Source organism: Apodemus sylvaticus, chromosome 3 (assembly GCF_947179515.1).
Source record: "Apodemus sylvaticus chromosome 3, mApoSyl1.1, whole genome shotgun sequence".
NCBI lineage: Eukaryota > Metazoa > Chordata > Mammalia > Rodentia > Muridae > Apodemus > Apodemus sylvaticus.
This window is the reverse complement of record NC_067474.1, coordinates 127325604-127347434: the sequence shown is the minus strand read 5'-3', so window position 1 is coordinate 127347434 and position 21831 is coordinate 127325604. Positions and strand designations below refer to the sequence as shown.

Below are 21831 nucleotides of genomic sequence, written 5' to 3'. Positions count from 1 at the left end.
CAAAAAGAAGCTATTTCACCCAGGAGGAGTAGAAGGCAGGGAATCATCAAACTCAGGGCTGAAATCAATCAAGTAGAAACAAAGAGAACCATACAAAGAATCAACAAAACCAGGAGCTGGTTCTTTGAGAAAATCAACAAGATAGATAAACCCCTTCATATTCTTATATATCCTCTTGATCTGTAACTTCCAAAGTGTAAGCTATAGAATTATAGTATCAACCCTTTAACATAGGAGGAGAAACAAGCTATTTCAGGGAAAAGATAGAGATTTCACCTAAAAACAAAACCTCAGACTATAGCCCAATATTCCAACACAAACTGACAAGCTGAAGTGAATGCTAGATAATTAATTACTTTTCTTGCTAGAAGATTGGTACAGAACGCTAATTTGTGTTACCACATGTATACACTTGTCTATTGCATTCCCAACCCAACTGTTGATTTTGAGTTTTGATAAATACTGCTGAGGGTTGTCAAATATTCTTATTTTGACTTCTCCAACTATACACTAGAAACTTCAACAAAAATCCTATAGAAAACAAAAAACTGTGAAAATAAAGCATATTAATCTTTTGAGTTTAATTTATGGGTCTATTTTGCTTAAAACTTCTCTGGTTAATCCATAAAATTCGCTACATATTTTGTTGTATTGAGAGGAAAGTACACTGGAAATAAAATTACAATGTATTAACACTGTGCACATTTTAATGGAATAACTTAAAATTGTAGGTTATTGGTAGATAAAATAACTTTAAATAAGTTAAAATTTCTGTATTGGCTTACTTTTTTCATATCTCTTTCTGCTTCCCTAAGGGTAACAGGTTGTAAAACAAAAGCAAGGCATTTAGCTTTAGGTGTTAGTTATAGAATGTTTTCAAGATATGAATGTAGGATTGGGAATTTTCTGACCCCATTCCTTATGAAAACTTGCATGTTTCTCATGAAGAAATTATGGCATTGCATTATTGTTTTTAAATTTATTTATTCATTTATTTGTTTGTTTGTTTGTTTCTCCAAACCACACTTTTCCCTACCTCTTCTCATCTCAGTCCCCCCCTACCCACACCACCATCAATTCTTCCTCCAGTCTTCTTCAGAAAAGGGCAGGCCTTCACAGATATCAACCAGACATGAAAATTTCAAGTTATAGTGAGACAGGGACCTTCCTTTCCTATTAAGCCTGGATGAAACAACCCAGTAGGAGGAAAGGGTACTAAAAGCAGGCAAAAGATTCTGAGACATCCTCTGCTCCCACTGTTAAAAGTCTCACCAGAAGACAAAACTACACAACTGTAATGTATTTCAAGAGCACATAGGTCAGTCTTATTCAGGCCCTGGTTGACAGCTCAGTCTCTGTGAGCCTCTATAAGTCCAGATTAGTTGATTCTGTGGGGTTTCTTGTGGTGTCCATGACTTCTTTGGTTCTTATATTCCTTGCCCTGCCTTCTGTAGGATTCCCAGATCTCTGCTTAATATTTGGATGTGGGTCATTGCACCTGTTTCCACCAGCTGCTGGAGAAGTCTCTCTAAGAATGATTATGCTGGGACCAATCTATAAGTACAACAAAGTATTATTAGGCATACTTTCATTGATATTTTTGTCATTTATGTTTGTTTCTATACTAGGTCTCTAGACTATTCAGCCTCTGGGTCCTGGCCTGTAAGGCACTGTCAGGGTGGGCTCCTCCTCATGTCACAGGTGTCAAGCTGAACCAACATAACCATCTTAATATTTGAGATGAAATGGAAAGAAACCTTGCAAGCCTTCATAGAATGGATGAAACATAGTATTCTTTCCACTTTTTCCTGATCCATTTGTCAGAAGTACAATCAGATCTGAGTCTGCCACTAGCATTTGTGGCAGAAAGATCATTATAACTATATTTCCCACAATCCTGAAGGTCTTTATGGAGCACAAACTTTTTCCAGTTTTTCTCTTTTGGACTTAAGATACAGAGATTAGAAATTTTGACTTAAAGACATCTTTATATCATACAAAAACACGCTATGAGTCAAGTCAACACACATCTCATCCCATTTACCTCTCAATCTGAAGTATGTATAGGAAATGAGCATGGTGGCAGAAACCATCAGTGAACACAGGATTACACTTATGTCCTCCACCCACAAAGTATCCAATTCAAAATGTGCATCTGAAACAGGAACTAAAGAGAGTTGTGAAAATTAGGAAGGTTGCAACAGGGATGGTGCAGTTGGACCACAGACCTATGATAGATTTACTTCTCAGGTTGTACTGCTCTATGCTTTCTGGATGAATGAGTGTGGGAGAGAAGGCTAAGATATTGATTTAAGGCAGTGTCCAAATCTCACAAAAGAGAATTAATTAAAAATTAGTGAAAATAAAGCTCAAGCTTGTGAATTATGCTTTGGGCCTTTTGACTGTAATTCAATTGCTTTAGAGAATTACGTCATCTTCATTTTCTTTACCTTCTTTATATAGCTTCTATTACAACTCTAAAATTAAAGAATCTGCAAACAAAATTGTAGGACAGGTAATTGAGGAGTCAACTTATCTTGCAATCAAAGCCACCATCACCCTTCTTTAGCTAAGTGCTTTACCAGTGACAAAACATTTTGGAAAAGAGATATTTGCTTGAAGTTTCCATATATTTGATGGCACTTACCTCTTTGTTTCATATGTAAATACCCCATGGCTGATAAGACAGTCACCACTGAAGATGTCATTATTAATAGCCCTATCACCCAAGGAGCATCCCATGTGAACTTACAACCTGGAGAAACAAAGTTATAATCACTATTTATGGTATAAAGTTTCCTACGGTTTGGAAAGTATATAAAAAAACAGGAGCTATAATCTGACATCATATTTCTTTGGTCATTAGAATATAGTATGACTTAGGATTAAAGCTCAGAGATCTGATGGTGACATGAGAGAGGGGCAAACTTTATAGGATGAAATGAGTGCTAGACTAACAAGCCCACAGAAAGAAGCTCCTCTTGACTTTGCTGCCTCTTTTCAATCAGTCTAGATATAATAATTCTCATTACAAAGTTAATACTTCCCCCTTTTAAATGATCCATTCAACCTTTTGTACACAAAATTAGTACAATGTTAGAGGCTCAAAGTAGTCCAATGAGAAACACTTGAATAACAGGAAGAGAGTTTTATAGTAAAAGTCTATTTAGAATTTATTTTCTCTACTGTAAATCTCTCAAAAGCTTTGGGAAAGCCATGTTTAACCCTTAATACCTGAAAAATGTACACACATTTTCTGTGGACACACAAAAAATATGTTCTACATTTAAATGAATATTTTCTATTTTTTAACATTTTCCATAATATAAGTCTATTTCTCTCTCCCCTTTTCTCCCTCTAAACCTTTCCATATTGCCCAGCCCACAGTGATCTCTTTCAAATTAATGGCCTATTGTGTTTCATTAGTAGTTGAGATTTTATATATATGCATATGGCATGAGGATCCTAAGGGTACAATATTGGCCTGAATGCCCTCATTATGACCTTCTCAACAAGAAGGAATCATGCCTTGTACTGGAGAAATCCTAGATAATCATTCAGGGCTAGCAAAATTATGTATGAAGCAGTATAGGGCAAAACCAGAATGGGGAAGTGAGAAGGGGTGGGTGGGAGGACAGGGGGAGAGAAGGGGACTTATGGGACTTTCAGGGAGTGGGGGGCTAGAAAAGTGGAAACCATTGGAAATGTAAATAAAAAATATATTGAATTAAAAAAAAGGATAACCTACAAATATCATTTTCCTAAGCCTCCATAATTTCTAAGTACATTTTAAATGTTTTTCCTTAAATCTACATTTTAAAGAATGCAAACAGTCTGCAGATATAGCTCAGTTGATAATAACAGTCTCAGATAAACTCAGTTGTGTGCTTAACAATGGTGGCACATGCCTTTAATCCCAGCATTTGAGAGGCAGAAGCAGGCAGATTTCTGAGTTCAAGGCCAGCCTGGTTTACAGAGTGAGTTCCAGGACAGCCAGGGCTGTACAGAGAAACCCTGTCTCAGAACACCCCCCTCCCAAAAAAAAGAAAGAAAAGTGTGTGCTTAGTGTGCACAAAGCCCTGGGATCTATCCCTAGCATTGTGTAAACCATGCTTACAGCACACACCTATAATATTAGTATTAGAGATGTTGAAAAAAACAAAGCAAATTCAAGCTCATTACTGGGGATAGTAAAATTGTGACTAGCATTGGCCACATACTTCCAAGTATTCCTTTATATTCCTTAGATGCAGTAGTAGAAAATAGGAGCTACTTAAGTAGCCTAGCAAGCTCAAACTAAAATAGACCTTTTCAGTGTGGGGAGGAAATTCATGAACTTGTCTGGGGTAATAGCAATGTTCTTAATTGTACATGGTAAAATGATTATACAGAAGTCACTCATCACTGCAACAGGATAATAGAGAACAGTGGCAAGTGTACTAATTGTGACATCGCAAGACTGAACTCCTTAGCTGATGGCCAAATTACACTTGGAAGGAAATCTAGGATGCCTAACTCTGCTCTTCCAAAAGAGTTCTCTATTTGAGGCCCCCAAAATAGAGCAAATCTTCAAATCCAAGATAGTTTTTTTCATTAATTTATTTATTCACTTTATATCCCAATTTCAGTACTCCTCCCTCGTCTCCTCCGAGTCCTAGTTTTTGTTGTTTTGTTTTTGTTTTGCATTTTATACTTTGGGGAAAAATTCTTCTCATGAGCACCATATAGTTGAGAATGTATGCAAACTGTCTCCTATAATAAATTAATAACCTAATGTCATAATTAGCACCCCTTCCACTGTGCTCAGCTCTTCCTTTGCTGTGATGAGTGACCTCTATATAATCATTTTACAATTTTTACCACAGCTGAGAACTTTGCTGCTACCACATATAATGTCACTGGATCCCTGAGGAAGTGAGGTGACAAATGCATTAATTTTTAAAACATTTTCCAGGTTGATTTGTATCTTCAACACAATCAGACAAAAAAAAATGCAACATGACTGAGGTTCTAGGAGCCAAAAGTACTGTGAATAGACCCAGCAGAAAGAGAAGATACATTAGGAACAAGGAATAGATAAAGACAGTTAACTGATAGGACAAAAAACATTAGAGCACTTTAAAACAGAGAGACTTACAAATCAAGGTTTGTGCAGTGTTAGTTCCCTCCCCTTCTCCCACACGGCATACTTACCATTATGTTCACGATGTAGCAGAAAACTAGAAACCAAGATAGAGAGCACCATCACAATTAATATTATACTCAGAATCATTTTCCAAATCCTATTCCATGAAAAAAATGCATCTGTAACAAAGGGTCACAAATCTTAGAATGTAGAAATTAACAAGTCTTTAGACCAATTTCAAATGATGAATTTGAATGATCCTATTCAAGATTTCATATCTCTTGCTGATTAGATGGAGTACATTTTTGAGAGTTTTCATAGACACAATGAAAAGCACAGCATTGTCTGGAGTAAAGCTAAGCCAGACATGAATAAGTGTGAGACTGATGCAAACTTAAATGAGAGCACTTTTCTTATGTATTCTTTCCCATTTCCTCTCAGGAGCTATTTTGGTAAAAGAGGAGAGGCAAAGTTCAGTATTCATTTCCCCTGCCTAAGGCTGAAACACGGGTTTCCAGGAACCATAACAAGGTCATGCCTAACTCCATCTTCCAGCCCTTTCTCTAAGCTCTCATGCTGTGTGCAGTACTGAATTCATAAGAGAATTGTCTTGAACTCCTGATGCTCCTGCCTTTACCTCTCTGGTACTGGGTTTACTAAAGCACACCAGGAAGTGCATGCAGTTTATGTGGTGCTAGGTATTGAAGTCATGACTTTGTACATTCTAGACAAATACTCTACCAATTGTATTATAATTGTAGGCCCCAACACATATGCATCAGAGGACTGCCGAGTCTGGGTTCAGTCAGAGGAGATGCACCTAACCCTCAAGAAACTGGAGGCCCCGTGGAGTTTAGAGATCTGGTCATGGAGGGGGGACATTCTCTGTGGAAACTAGAGGCAGGGAGGAGGTACAGGATGTGGAAAAGTTGGAGGGTGGACCAGAAGGAGAATAGAAATCTGGAGTGTTAATTAATTAATTAATTAAAATAAATTATAGGGGATGCTAAAATGAAAACAAACAGCTTATCTTCTCTAAGTAACTGCTGACTCAAACAATATGCTTTGCATACTTTACTCAAATTGTAAATAGCAAGTATCTCCCTTTTCCTGCTTTTTATATTTGCATAGTTGTAGGTGCATTACGTATGTATCTGTGTGTGTGTTTCTATACACATAGGATTTCACATACATATATATATATATACTCTGTGTGTTGTGTGTGAAAGGGAATGTTTGTAAGTACATTTGTATTTACATACATGTAGTCTATGAATTCTAAAAGCAGGAGAGAATATTTAATTTTTTTTACACCTGGGAATTATTTACATTCCTATTTCTGATGCAACTAAAGTACAAAGATTTACTTTTCCATTGAAGATTTAATTGAATGAGAAAGTACAGTTAACTGAAGAAACCACTTGTCTAAAGTGGTAGGTAAGTTATTCCTATATAATTCTCTTGAGTTCTCAAAATGTTTTCCATGTTCTTAGTCTTACATTGTCATCATGGACACATATAAACAATGACACATGCATGATTATTCAGCACTTTATAAGGCACATTTTAGGCTTTATTTTAATTCAGTTATATGAAGTGGTTTATATAAATATAAGTTGCACACTATGATATGCAATATCTGAAATAGTTTGCAGACATCAGTATATACAACCAACAAAGATTAGACTTTTATATTTTTGATACATAGGTAGGTAAAAGACAATAAATAGAATTAAGTTATACAGTATGTTAAAAAGAAATAATGTTAAAGGAATAAGAAGTGGAAAAGTAACAGAATGCCAGGTGTGTAGGAAGGACAGATGATATGCTTTTAGGTTGTTTTGTATAAGTATTCTTTTATAAGATCACTGACAATTGAGCAAAGAACTGTGAAAGAAACAAGGAAATAAGTAGTATCTATAGCATGTTGAGAGTAAAAGGCATTCAGAATGAAGATCTCACAGCAGGAGTTAGTCTCCACAGATGAGAAGTAGTAGAATACATGTGAATAGATTTGTGTGGGCAATAAAGACCCTTAGAAGATGAGATCAGATAAAGTAATGGACACATACAACACAGAACACTGGGTAGCTAGGGGAGAAAGGACATTAATGGTCCTACCTAGTGCTGAACTCTGCATAATTCAATACTCATGTGTCTGGCAAAATATGCGTACTGGAGCAATGGCACAACAATAAAAAAGTAACTGCATTCTGATTTTGTTTGAGACCTGCTCCACAGGAAGGAATTTCATGCCTGATATTGGAATCCTACTCAAAAGCCCGTGGCACAGAAACTCATAAACACTAGTATTGAACCTGCTGTTGATATTTTTCTCAGTAGTTGTGTATCAAATTATCTTCTAAATAATTATGTTTACACCCATAATCCAAGACTCCTCCCAACTTTGGTCAAAGAAGCTTCCTGAGCAAAAAGCAGTAGTCATAATGGACTGAGGATAAGAAGCATAATACTCTTGACCCCTAAATATGACATATATATTAGTCTCACCACCATTAGGTCTCTGAGAACATTTCTGAAGTAATGACAGAAAGAATATGAAAACCAGAAGACAGGGAGGAGTGCTATAAAATGATGTCTTTTGGATATGGCATGGATTATGCAATCATGAACCCACAAGAGTTGTGCAAAAAAGATCAAGCCAATCAAAATCACAGTACAGAGAGGGATAAGTGATCTCCAGGTCCCATTCTGAACTATTTGCAGGAGATAGTTGCTGAAAGACAGTAATAAATATTCTGTTGAGGTGAAATCACTGGAAGGATTTCAATTATCCAGTGATACCTCCACAACCATATACACAGGGAAAACACTAACTAGACAAAGTAGGTTATCAATAACAAAAAGGACATGGAGCTGGGGGATATGTGTGTTGAAGAAGCTATGAGGTTGGGGAGGTGTTGAAAAGTAGAAAGGGAATAGGTATGATTATATATCAGTATATACATTCATAAAATTTCCCCAAATGAAGGTTTTTTAAATTGCCATCGAATTCCAATATGAATAAGTAAAAGCAAAATAAATAATGTGGAAAATAGAATAATCATGGTAAAAGTAATATGATGAATAAAACCAAAATATAGCTTGAGCAATAAATTAAGAAAGAAAATGAATCATTCTGTTTCGCTTTAAACTATCGTGCAATGGCTGATACTGAAGAACAAATACACATATTTTACCTGATAGGATAACGCTTGCCCTTTCCTCTTGGCCTGTCAGAGGGTTCTGAAGGCAACAAATGACTTTCTGGAAGAGGTTGTCTCTAACTAGAAGGGATATCTTCATATTGAACAGTTTGTCTCCACCCTGTGAATAGGATTTTGATGCAGCTGGAATGACCTCCCCTCTTCTGTCTCTCCATTCCATAAGAGGCCGTGGAAACCAACCTCCAGAATGACACTCCACTACCACACCTTTGGTATTGGGAGGATGCACATGAATCTGTACCCGTAAGTTTATGGCTGGTTGAGAACACAAGAGTAAAACAGTATTTTTAAGTTAATAAAAGAGGAAATAACACAGAAAAATAAAACTCTCTCACCCATTTTAATTGATTATTAAAACCTGAAGAGGCAAGTGCTCTGCTTGCATGAGTTTTCAAAATAGAGAAGTACCTGATAGAAAGTCATAGTCTGTAATGTAAAAAAAAGGATTAAAGAATAAATTCTAAAAAAATAAAATAAAATCTTAGTATACCACTAGCAACACATTGTATATTGTTACTTATCTGTTGGTTCATTCAAAATATTAACTAGTTTTATATGCATTCACTATTGATTCACTCAAAATATTATCTATTTATATGGATTCACTCAAAATATTTACTTATTAATTTGAAACTAGCCTTGGTTCTTGAAATATAATAATAATAAACAAAATAAATATTTATATGCTATAGATTCTGAGATTTAAAATGTTTTCTCCATAGTCAAAACTTAATCACTGTTGAACTCCAATTTTAAATGATAAGTAAACAATATCACAATGTAATTTTGAGTCTTTAATTAAAACTTGAATTGTATATTTTGAGTATACAGCTGATATTTACATACAGTATATTTCATATGAAATAACTAATACATTAGTGTCTTCAAAATACATTACATACTAATTTGGATCAATTTAATATCTTTGAAAATATTAGGACATTATATGGGATAGAAAATTTGCCAAAAATGTGGAGATGGAAAACTATCATTTAGCCCAACCCCAAAACAACTGTCTTACAAATCTCTCTAACAAAATTAGCTTATATTTTTGGATATCTGATACAGTTCTATTTTCTCCATGAGATGGTTAAATGCCTAAACTATGGGAAGTTATATTAAAGAAGAGAATGACAAATTTTAGGTTATAGATAGATAGATAGATAGATAGATAGATAGATAGATAGATAGATAGATATCATACATACATACATATATACATACATATGTACATACATACATATAACTTTACTGTGGTAATCTCTCTCTCTCCCTTTCTTCCTCTCCCCTTCCCCCTCTCCTACTCCCCCTCTCCCTGTCCTTCACTTCCTCTCCCTTCCTTCCCTTCTCTTCTCTCTCTCTCTCTCTCTCTCTCTCTCTCTCTCTCTCTCTCTCTCTCTCTCTCTCATCCTGGCTGGCAAAGAATTCCATTAAACTCATGGAGATCTGCCTACCTCTGACTCATATGTACAGGGAATAAGGAACCTTTCTAATGCACTGGCTTTAAAATATAAAATTATTAACTGTATCATATTCCTTAGGTTAGAGCTTAATTATTGGTTTGGAAAAACATATGATGTTCACAAATATTAACTATCTATGAGCTTAGAGTCCAAAACACCCATTATCAGAGTGCAAATCACTTCCATTTTCCTCAGTTCCTCACTTTCCTGCCATTATTTTCAGATTTGTAAGTTTATAGGTGAGAAGAAAAATGTAAATATGATATATTTCCAGAACTGATGATTCAGGAAAGTTATTCTCACACAAATTATCTAGTGGATTGATTTATGAAAAATTTAGAATAAAAATTACCACGATGAAAACAATTTTAAAATTTAAGTCCCTGGTAAATATCACATTTTATTAACATGTTGTTAAAAATCACTATAAGGATAAAACAAATCCGAAAGTGTTCTGTTGATAAGTTAAAAATCTGGCAATCTGTGTAAACTGAAATCAGAATTTACTCATAGACTTGATTTGTACACAGACACAGTTTTATTTTTGATCTAGGTGAAAAGAAATTCATGATACTGACATTGGTAATAAAAATGTATTTAGATGCAGAAACACTGAAAATCTAAGTTTCAGACCCAGATGAGTTTAAAAAAAATGTTATTCATAGAAACCTCAGAAAGATCCATACCCACCTGTGACCTTGACCTCTGTGATGTGCTCTTCATAGAAATCACCATCTTTGAACACACAGTGGTAAGATCCATCGTCATCAACAGTCACATTAAAGATCCTAAGGGTCACTTTCCCTTCTGCAATCACATCTTTTAGGAGTTCTGTGCGTTCCACATACTTAGAGATAATTCCTCCAAACATGTCTTTACCATTTCTGTACAGGTGCACAGGCTCTGTATAAAGGTTCCGGAACCAGCGAATCTCCATGTGCTGGGCTTCTTGTGGTGGAGACAACTGACAGCTGAGTTCTAAGTTTCCACCCAGTGAAGCGAAGACTGGCCCCTCTAGGCCAGTCACTGTAAATGGCTCTGGGAAGGAACATAAGAATATATGGTAGTAGAGATAGAACATTACTTTTATTTAAATCAGTCTCTCTCCCCTATGCCTCCCTTTTCCCTTCCCCTTCCCTTCCTCATCCCCTTCTCCCTGCCTCTCTCTCTGCACAACACACCACATGAAAAAACACCATTTATTTGTAATCAGTTACTTCATATCAAAGATATCATAATGTACACATTTAACTTATTTTTATATTTGATGTACTTTATGACAAACTGTTGTAAATTGTTTCTTCTTTTTTCTGGTAAAGTTGCACAGAGCTTTGTGAGCTTTGTGAATGTAATCCTTACCATTGTTCATTTCTGATTAATTATTTTTCATTAAATATTTATCACCCTTCTTCATTCAGTATAATCTCTTTTCATGGAACCCTCTATTATCTGTCTTCAGAATCATCAGCAAGATATAACAAACTACCACAATCTACTCCATTAAGTATCCTCTAGTTAAAACATATCTTTATTGTTACTTTTCCTTTTAATAAAAAGTATTAATAGCATATTCTTTTTGGTTGGAGGTTCATAATTCTCAACTTTGACATTGCATTCCTGAATGGAATAAGGATTGGGAGTAGAAGGCATTTTATAGTTTCTTGTTTCTATCCAGTCATACACACTGAATGGAATAAAACAGTTGATTTTCTTAGTATTCTGACTTTCCCAAAAAGAAACTTTCTTAAATTTCAATCACTTCTGTTACTTTTCTGAGTTGATCAAGATTACTGCATCAATTCAAGTTATTCTCATCTTTGGGGCTCAACATTAACAAATATCAATGTGTAACAACAGATAAATTGAGATTTAGGCTAATAAAATTATTTTGCTTAAAAAAATAAAATAGAGCATACTTAATATGTACTCACTTATAATTGTACATTGGCCATAAAATATAAGATACCCATGCTATACTCCACAAGCAAAAAGAAGCTAAACAAGAAGGAAGGATCAAGCTATGATGATTTAATCTCACTTAGAAGGAGAAATAAAATAGTCATAAAAGGCTAATGGAGGGAAGAAACTGGGAGAAAGACGGGATTTGGAAAGAGATAGAAGGATTTAGGATCAGGTATGGAGAGGGACAGGAGAGATGTCCATGAGAATGAATGGTAATCTGTAACTGACACTGGCAGGGAGGTGGGAAGCATCACCAGGATGAGACAGAAACCTGGGATAAAGGAGGCATGCAAGAATCAATAGGGTAACCTTAGCTGTAACTCAGTGCATTGGAGGAATGAAACCTGAAAAGGCCATATCTTGTGGCCAGCAAGAACCCCAGTGCAGTAATAGAGACACCAACATACCCACAAAACTTTCAACCCAAAATTTACCCTGTCTACAAGAAATGTAGGGATGGGGGATGCAACAGAGACTAAGGGGTTAGCTAACCAATAACTGGCCCAACTTGAGACCCGGTCTGTGAGCAATCATCAATACCTAACACTATTAATGATACTCTGTTATGCTTGCAGACAAGAGTCTAGCATAGACTGGTGTCCTCTGAGAGACTCCACCTAGCAGGTGATTCAGACAGATGCAGATACCCACAGCCAAACAGTGGATGGAGCTTGGGGACACCTATGGAAGAATAGGGGGAAAGATTGTGGCCTGAAGGAAATTGGAATATCACTGAAAGACCAAAAAAGACAACTAACTTAGACCCTCAGGGCTCTCAAAGATTGACGCATGAACCAAAGAAGATACACAGGCTGAACACTGTCCTCCCCACACATATGTATCAGGCGAGCAGCTTTATCTTCATGTGGGTCCTGAACAACTGGAGTGAGGTTATTTCAAAAGCTGTTACTTGTCTGTGGGATATTTTCTTCTAGCTGGACTGCCTCGTATGTTCTCAGTGGAAAAAGATATGCCTAGTCTCACAAAGACTTGCTATGTCAGGATTGGGGAGATACCTAGAGGGCCCCCTCCAGTTCAGAAACAAAGGGGAGGGATATGAGGGAAGTATTGTGGGAGGGGATAAATGCAAGGGAAGCAGTGAGCAGTATTTAAAGTGAATAAATAAAATAAAATATTTATTTTAGATAGATAGATAGATAGATAGATAGATAGATAGATAGATGATAGATAGATAGATTATAGATAGATAGATGGATAGATAGATAGATAGATAGATAGATGATAGATAGATTATAGATAGATAGATAGATTATAGATAGATAGATTATAGATAGATAGATAGATTATAGATAGATAGATTATAGATAGATAGATGGATAGATAGATAGATAGATAGATAGATAGATAGATAGATAGATAGATAGATAGAGGATAGATAGATAGATTATAGATAGATAGATAGATAGATAGATAGATAGATAGATAGATAAATAGATAGATAGATAAAATTGGGTCTTGAAGAAGGAAGGAATGAAGGAATGGCCCCTGGTCCTGGAAAGGTTCGATGGATGCAGCAATGTAGGGGGAATACCAGGACAGGGAAGTGGGAAGGGGTGGATGGGGGAACAGGGGGAGGGAAGAGGGCTTATGGGACTTTCGGGGAGGGGGGAACCAGGAAAGGGGAAATCATTTGAAATGTAAATAAAGAAAAATCTAAAAAAATAAAATCTAAAAAAAAAATAAAAACAATTGGGTCTTGAATGTTTATTTTTATGGCCATGTAATAATATGTGTGTGATTATATAACTGAAATCTTTAAAAATGAATTTCTGAGCTTTGCTAAAAATAATTTTATTTTCATAGGAAAATAAATTCTGAAGATTTTGGCTTGGAAACCTCAAATGAAGATAATCTGAGGCACTTATTTTCTATGTCTGGTTTACCTCACTCAATATGATTTTTCTACTTTTATTCATTTTCCTGTGAAGTTCATGATTTCATTTTTCATAACTGAATAAATAGTATAGTGTAATACATAAGTGTCACATTTTCATTGTCAATTCATTACTTGAAGTTCACTTAGCTCGTTTCCATTTTCTAGCCATTGTTAATATAGTAGCAATGAAAACAGATAAGCAAGTATCTGTTGATCAGGATGTTAAGTCCTTTTGCATATGACAGGGAGTTATATAACTGAGTCACAGAGTAGGGTTATTTTTATCTTTTTGAGGATTCTCCACATTGATTTACAGAGTGACTTTTCAGTTTGCAACTTCACCAACAGGGAAGGCTGATTCTCTTTTACAAACACTCCCACTAGAATTTTTGTTGTCCATTGTTTTCTTGATATTAGTTACTCTGAGTTGGGTAAAACTGAATCACAGCCTTGTTCTGATTTGTATTTCCTTAATCACTAAGGATAATGAACACATTTGACATATTTCTTAGCCATTATTTTGCTTCACTTGAAAATTCTTTGTTCAGATTCATAACCCATTTTTATTTTGGCTATTTTTCTTGACTCTTAGCTTTCTCAAGATTAACTATACAATAATCCTCTGATAGATGAATAGTTATCAAGAATCACTACTACTTCCTGGGTTTCATTTTCACTCAGTAGATTGGTTCCTTGTATGTGGAGAAGCTTTCCACGACTACAGCCACTCTTCTAATTCAATATAACTCCTAACTGCATATTAAATATATATTTTTAAACCCAAAGATCAATGTAGCCCTCACCTCTCATCAATGAAGTTTTTTGCAGAAAGTCATAACTTGTCAAAGTACATAGAAAACTGACCTTGGGCCACTTAGCTGAACATATAACCCAACTCACATAAATAAAAGTCAGGGTTTTATTTATATATTTATTTATATATGTTTATTTATTATTTATTTATATGTTTTAATCTGTTGTCAGAAAGATTGTAAGAGTCAGAGGGACCAGGAAATCTACTGTTGAGGTTGTACTTAATAGATAAGACAAGAAAGCCACAGCCATGAAATCTCAACAGTATAAATACCTAAACAAAACTAGAACAACTGCACCAGTTGACATGCCAATATGGACAGGAGAAATCCCACTGGGTTCCACACTTAGAGGAAAACCTACAAGCAATCAATGGCAACTAAGAGAGGAATAACTAATCTTCTCCAAAGAAGAGTCCCCTTTTTGGTAATCTAATTCCAAGTAGTTTAAAAGCATGTACATACAATCAACTCTAAATATATTAAATAGGTTTTATTTATATATTCATGTGTGTGTGTGTGTGTGTGTGTGTTTAACAACAATTTTAGGGAAATAGGCCAAGATTTGAGGGGGAATAATGGAGAGGTACACTAGGATGGGTTGGAGGAAGGAAAGAGGTAAATGGTATAATTACAGTTTAATTAAAATTTTAAAATGTACTTCCATGGAATATATTTTAAACAATTAGATATTAATGACTTAGTTTGTTGCTAGGTAACTTTAGAGTCAATAGATAGTAGTTTAGAAGTAATCAAGTTAGAGGCAATATACAATTCATTAGAACGTGGGAACTATAGAGTATTGCTCCATCAATTAACTCTATTTAAACCTAAATTTTATTAGAAATAATCTGCATATAATTACTTCATTGTAAGAAGTATATCATACTAACTAGAGATGCTAACAATTAGGGAAATTTTATGTATTGGAAGTAGACAGATTTGGACTATTTGGAAACTACGTGTTTTGGGTGAATAATTTTCCTATAAACCCAAAGATGGTCTAGGAAATGAAATTTACAAATCTTTTTAATGATAGAGATCAAAACGAGAGATAATGAAAAGATAGAGAGAACATGAAGTGTGGTGAGAGGGAGGTGCGAAAGAGGAGTTGGCGAAAGAAAGGAATATGATCAAAATATGAAAAAATTTTATCAAATTTTTAAAATTAAATGTTAAAAAAAGAATATGTAACATGATTGAGAGCTAGGGAAACTTTGTAATCAATAAAATTATAAAAAGTCAGAACAAAAATCTTCTATACATGTCAAAAGAGTTTAGCAATTCTTTTGAATTTTGATGAGACTAAAATACTTGGATTATATATATAGGTAAATTGATCTTAATATTAAGAGTTGTTTAAAAGCAAGGAAAAGAAGATTGAAAATGCAAAGGAAATAGGACATAAATGTATTTCAGAGAAAATGGGAGGTTTTGAAATATCATTGACATTATTGATTAATTCAAATACAAAGTATAAGAAGAAACTATTTTCTCATCTATAGATGTCAATAATGACTTTGACACCTGCCAGGCCTACCTGACAAGCTCATACATGGCAACAGTGCAGAATAAAATTTCTGATATCATAGTAAAATAGCAATATACAAATATGCACCAACAGATCTGTTCATAGAAATATGTGTAAAAAATTACCTTTAATATAAATCTTAGCAGTGACTTAATTTGGCTGCTGTGTTTCTTTACCTTATGCTAGTCCCAAATTACCATACAAACAAAACAAAATTTATTTGAAATATACCTCAATAGTTGAGCAGTTAAATGTTCAGCCTTAACCTTCTATGTTAATCTAGCTATACCCCAGACCCAGCCCATAATACTTACATATTATTATTGATCTGGATTTTTGGATTTCAAATGTATTTTCATAATGTCTCTTTGGACCTCTTCTACATGTTCCAATTCCTTCATCCTCCCGGCTGACATGATCACTCTCTCTCTGGGTGTGTGTGTCTATCTCCCTCTCCCTCTCTCAATCTCTCTCTCTCCCTCTCCCTCTCCCTCTGCCTATCCCTCCCCCTCCCTCTTCTCTGTCTGTCTGTCTGTCTCCCTATCTCTCTCTTCTTCCTCTGACTGGTCAACATCCAGTCCTATTCACTATTCTGTCCAGTCATTGGGTGATCTACATTTATTAAAAAGGCCAAGAATAAATGGTAATAATTATTTTACATGAATTTGAGACAGGGAATTCTTGTATAAGCACTACAATGCTGTGTTCCATTTAAAAGAAGATATGAGGCTAGAGAATTGGCATTTGAATAACATGAGTGTGAACGTTATATGGTGTACAAAAGCATTATGCCAGCAAATAAGTTTAAAACCATATTCACTGTTATGTTCAAGACTCTCTGAAGACACATTTGTGGCAACCTAATCAAATGTTAGCCCCAATTAAATAGGCTTCAATAAGAGTTTTATTACTTAACATGCAGCTTTTACTAGAGCATTCCACATTTCTGTGCCATTTACTGCTTCAGACATTTTTTTTGGTACCACTAAAGAATCTATATATCAACTGCACAAATTCCTTTACAAATCATTGATAATAGGACATAAAACCATGCCAGGAAATCTGGTAAGGTAAAGTAGGTCAAGACCCAGAGACTCTGCCGGCACACACCTGAGGCTTAACTGACTCCCAGCTCCATGGCAGACTCCTGACTTGGAATAAGAGCCATGTTTGTCACATAAAAGAGACAAGATCTGTAGTCACAAAGTCCCAAAACAGAATTCTCCATGCTAATAAAGTTCCTAGAGGCCCTGAGGGCTTAACCAATAAGCTTCTCTTCCCAGACATTTCTCCATGCAAAAGAAACTTAATATCAGACCAGCCCTGAGAACTGTTTAAAACCATGGACTGTTTCTTTTCAACAAGATCCACCATTGGGAGCCATGAAGGCCTTCACCTACAGAGCCACAGCCTAATCTCCCAGGGAATGCCTCTCTGTTCTCCCAGCTACAACCACCACCAAGCCTGACCCTTTCCCCACTGGCCCCAGGCTAGACTTTCTCTCCAGCCCATGGACACCCAACTCTATTCTATGTTCTTCCTCAACTCCCAGCAGCACCTGGATGCCCAAGAGTCTGAGAATCCCACTATCTAGCCTCATTGCAGACCCTAGGATTCCTAGCCAGCTCTGGATTTCCCGTGTCTCAGACTGTGCTTCCCATCCCTGGAGTATTGCCACAGAGCTTCCCTTCATCCCAGCACCCATGCCTGTACTGGTGTGGGGTAAGCACAGTCAAACTCCCCATGTTCTGCCTTCCCAAGTGGCCATATCCCAGTGGCAAAGTGGACACTTGTCTACAACCCTACAATTGATCAAGATTTAAAATTTCCTCATCTTATTGTATTGATAACTTCCATGGAATGCCATAGGAATCCATATCTTAGACACTTTTCTTAATATAAAAGTGGTTTATGAGGCAATATACCATATTGCTCAATATGAATACTGAGCTCTGAGGAATAAAAATTGGTGCTCTTCACCCTTGTTTTCTCCCATCAACCTGATACAAATCTAAGAAAACAAGACATTCTGGTTGAGAAGGTCTCATTAATCTTACTCATGTGATTACTGCATCTTAATTAAAGGGGATCCTGGGGCTCATATATTTGAATACTCGGTACACTGTTGATGGAAATGTGTGGGAAAAATTAGGGTGTGTGTTCCTGATAGAAGACATGCGTCACTGGAAATTGGCTTTAGTCCCAGTGAACATTCTGCTCATCAAGATTTGAGTTCTCGGTGGTTCTGTCAACAGGCATTTTCTCCACTGTCATGGACTTTAACACTCCAAAATGCTCAGCCCAATTAAATGCTTTCTTTTCTAGTTTGCCTTGGTTGTGATATTTTATCAGAGGAATAGAAAAGTAGCTAATACAGTTATCTAGGACCTTAGAAATAGCAGTCTTAAAATCCTATCCATTTTATTGCTCCATACTATTCTCAACAAACTTGATATTGCTAAAGCTATATATTGAATGACAGATTTATACCTGAGCTTGCTGTAATCATCTGAAGAAGGAACATGACAACACAGTGTCCATAAAAACATAGTCCTGTGGATCCCATTGCACCTGTTCAAAATAAGGATGCAAGTTACAAAGAGTGAAAACATTAAGAATTTGCAGGAGTGATATACAGACTGAAGGGAGAAAAGTAAACAGATTGGTTACTATAAGAAAAGATATTTGTAAAATTTGGACATTATTCACCATTTCCAAGAGACCTAGAAAATTAGTGTAAGAAATAGGTGTTTCTCTGGACTCTAACTTCTTGAGTTCTTTGTATGTATTAGATATTTGCACTCTATCAGATGTAGGATTAGTAAAGATATTTTTCCAATCTGTTGGTTGCCATTTTGTCCTATTGAGAGTGTCCTTTGCCTTACAGAAACTTTGCAATTTTATGAGGTCCCATTTGTCAATTCTTGATCATAGGGCATAAGCTATAAATGTTCTATTTAGGAAATTTCCCCTGTGCCCATGTGCTCCAGGTTCTTCAACAATTTCTCTTCTATTAGATTCAGTATATCTTGTTTTATGTGGAGGTCCTTGATCCACTTGGACTTGAGCTTTGTACAGGGAGATAAGAATAAATAACCCTATTAAAAATGTGCTACAGAGCTAAACAAAGAATTCTCAAATGAGAAATACCAGATGACAAAGAAACACTAATGAAATGTTCAACATCCTTAATCAACAGGGAAATGCAAACCAAAGAAACCTTGGGATTCCATCTCACACCAGTCAGAAATGGCCAAAATCAAAATCTCAGAGGACAGTGAATGCTGGAGAGGATGTAGAGAAAGAGGAACATTCCTCCATTGCTGGTAGGATTGGAAACTGGTAAAACTACTCTGTAAATCAGTTTGGTGGTTCCTCAGAAAACTGGACATAGCACTACATGAAGAACCAGCTATACCACTCCTGGGAATATAGCCAGAAGATGCTCCAACATGTAATAAGGTCACATGTTCCACTATATTGATAGCAGCCTTATTCATAATAGCTAGAAGTTGGAAAGAATCCAGATGTCCCTCAACAGAGGAATGGATAGAGAAAATGTGGTACATTTACACAATGGCATACTACTCAGCTATTAAAAACAATGAATTCATGAAGTACTTAGGCAAATGGATGGAGCTAGAAAGCATCATCCTGAGTGAGGTAACCCAATCACAAAAGAACACAAATGGTATACATTCAGTGGCAAGTGGATATTAGCCCCAAATCAAGGAATACCCAAGATAGAACTAACAGACCACATGAATCTCAAGAAGAAGGAAGACCAAAGTGTGGATACTTTGATCCTTATTGGAACATGGATCAAAATACCCTTGCTTCACAGCCAACCAATACAATGAGCATAGGATCCCCTATGGAGCAGCTAGAGATAGGACCCAAGGAGCTGAAGAGGTTTGCAGCCCTGCAGGGGGAACAATAATATGTACCAACCAGTAACCCCAGAGCTCCCAGGGACTAAACCACTAACCAAAAAGTACACATGGATGAACCCATGGCTCTAGCTACATATGTAGCAGAAGATGACCATGTCAGACGTAAATGAAAGGAGAGGCCATTGGTCCTGTGAAGGTTCAATTCCCCAGAATAGGCAAAGGCAAGTCAGGAAATTGGAGGAGGGGGTAACCAGGGGGAGGGAGGATGGGATAGGGTTTTTTGGAGGGGTAATGTGGGAAGGGGATACCATTTGAAATGTAAATAAAGCAAATATCTAATAAAAGGGTTTTCAAATTAAAAAAACAGAATGAAAAAAAAAAAAGAGAAATAGGGGGTTTTCAAATGTTCAACAAATTATTCCAGAAGACTTTTGGAGAATTAAGTGGTCTCTATCTTAGCTTTAGAGAAATCCCCCATCTCCTCTGTTTTTATAAGAGCTATTAATAAGAGTCAAGTTCAGGTTCTGATTTTAAAAGATGCAGAGTTGGAACAACATTGAATTTAAATATTCAGTTGCTAAATCTTAATCTAATTAAGAACACTGAAAGGTAGCCTGAAATTCATAAACCTGGTGTAAGGAAAATTTTGCCCAAAATTTAGTCTAGCAGGGATAACTAGCATGTATTTCTTGACAGAACAATTCATTTCTATCTAAGAACACTCATAGTTATCTGGTAGCATCTACCATAGATGTATAATACAATTTCCTCATTTACCAAATACCTAAAAATGATCAAATTAATGGAGTAAATTTTTTTTGCCTTACATTTTAAGAAGTGATACAGTACATCATATTTGGAAATACATAGTGGCCAGTGTGTAAAGCAACATTGAACCTGCAATCAGGAAGCAAAGAGAGAATAGAAGCAAGGCCAGCTACCAAACCACAAGGCTACCAAATCAGAGCTCCACCTCTTATGTCCCAAAACTTTCCAAAACAAATCTACCATCTGAGAACAAAGCATTCAGACCTGCAGTCCTATGGAGATTGTGATTGTAAATATTGATGGCCAACTTGAACGTATATAACATCACCTAGGAGATAGCTCTGGGGGCACATGTGACAAAAATTCTATAACATGATATTTGTGGTGGGAAGATCCAGCCTAACTGTGTAGCAGTATTCCATGGAGTGTGATCCTAGAATAAATATAAAGAAGAAAGTCAAATGAATAATGACCTTCACCTCTGTTTCTATACCATGACCAGCTAGCTGCCTCATGTTTATGCCAACATTATTTTTCATGCCATGATTGGCTGAAACTTTTTCTTTGGCTATTAAGCTGAAATAAACCCAACCTCTCTTAAGTTGCTTTCTTTTTTTAATATTTTTATTTTCTATATTCTTTGTTTACATTCTAAATGATTTCCCCTTTCCCAGATCCCCCCTCCCCATATGTCCCATAAACTTTCTTGTCTCCACCCATTCTTCAATCACCTCTCTCCTTTTCCTCTATTCTTATATTCCCCTCCAATGCTAGATCAATCCTTTCCAGGATCAGGACCTTCTCCATACTTTTTCATGGGAGTCATTTGGGTATTCAGGGCTTCTGGGCTAATTAATATCCACTTATCAGAGATTGCAATCCATGTGTATTCTTTTGTGATTGGGTTACCTCACTTAGGATGATATTTTCCAGATAAAACCATTTGCCTAAAAATTTTGTGAATTCATTGTTTCTAATTGCTGAGTAGTATTCCATTGTGTAAATATACCACATTTTCTGTAGCCATTCCTCCTTTGAAGGGCATCTGGGTTCGTTCCAGCTTCTGGCTATTATAAATAAGGCTACTATGAACATAATGGAGCATGTGTCTTTATTGCATGTTGGGGAATCCTTTGGGTATATGCCCAGGAGA

General features: G+C 36.0%; 1 protein-coding gene across 1 annotated transcript; it reads right to left on the bottom strand.

Annotated features, from left to right (window-relative positions):
* Positions 1-1528: 1528 nt before the first annotated feature.
* LOC127680044 (selection and upkeep of intraepithelial T-cells protein 1) lies at positions 1529-18583 on the bottom strand. The gene is made up of 7 exons (XM_052175613.1): positions 18508-18583; positions 10506-10853; positions 8326-8607; positions 5194-5304; positions 2648-2755; positions 2045-2167; positions 1529-1554 (listed from the first exon to the last, which is right to left on the bottom strand). Exons 1-7 carry the CDS (start codon positions 18581-18583, stop codon positions 1529-1531), a joined length of 1074 nt encoding a protein of 357 aa, XP_052031573.1.
* Between the last annotated feature and the right edge of the window lie 3248 nt (positions 18584-21831).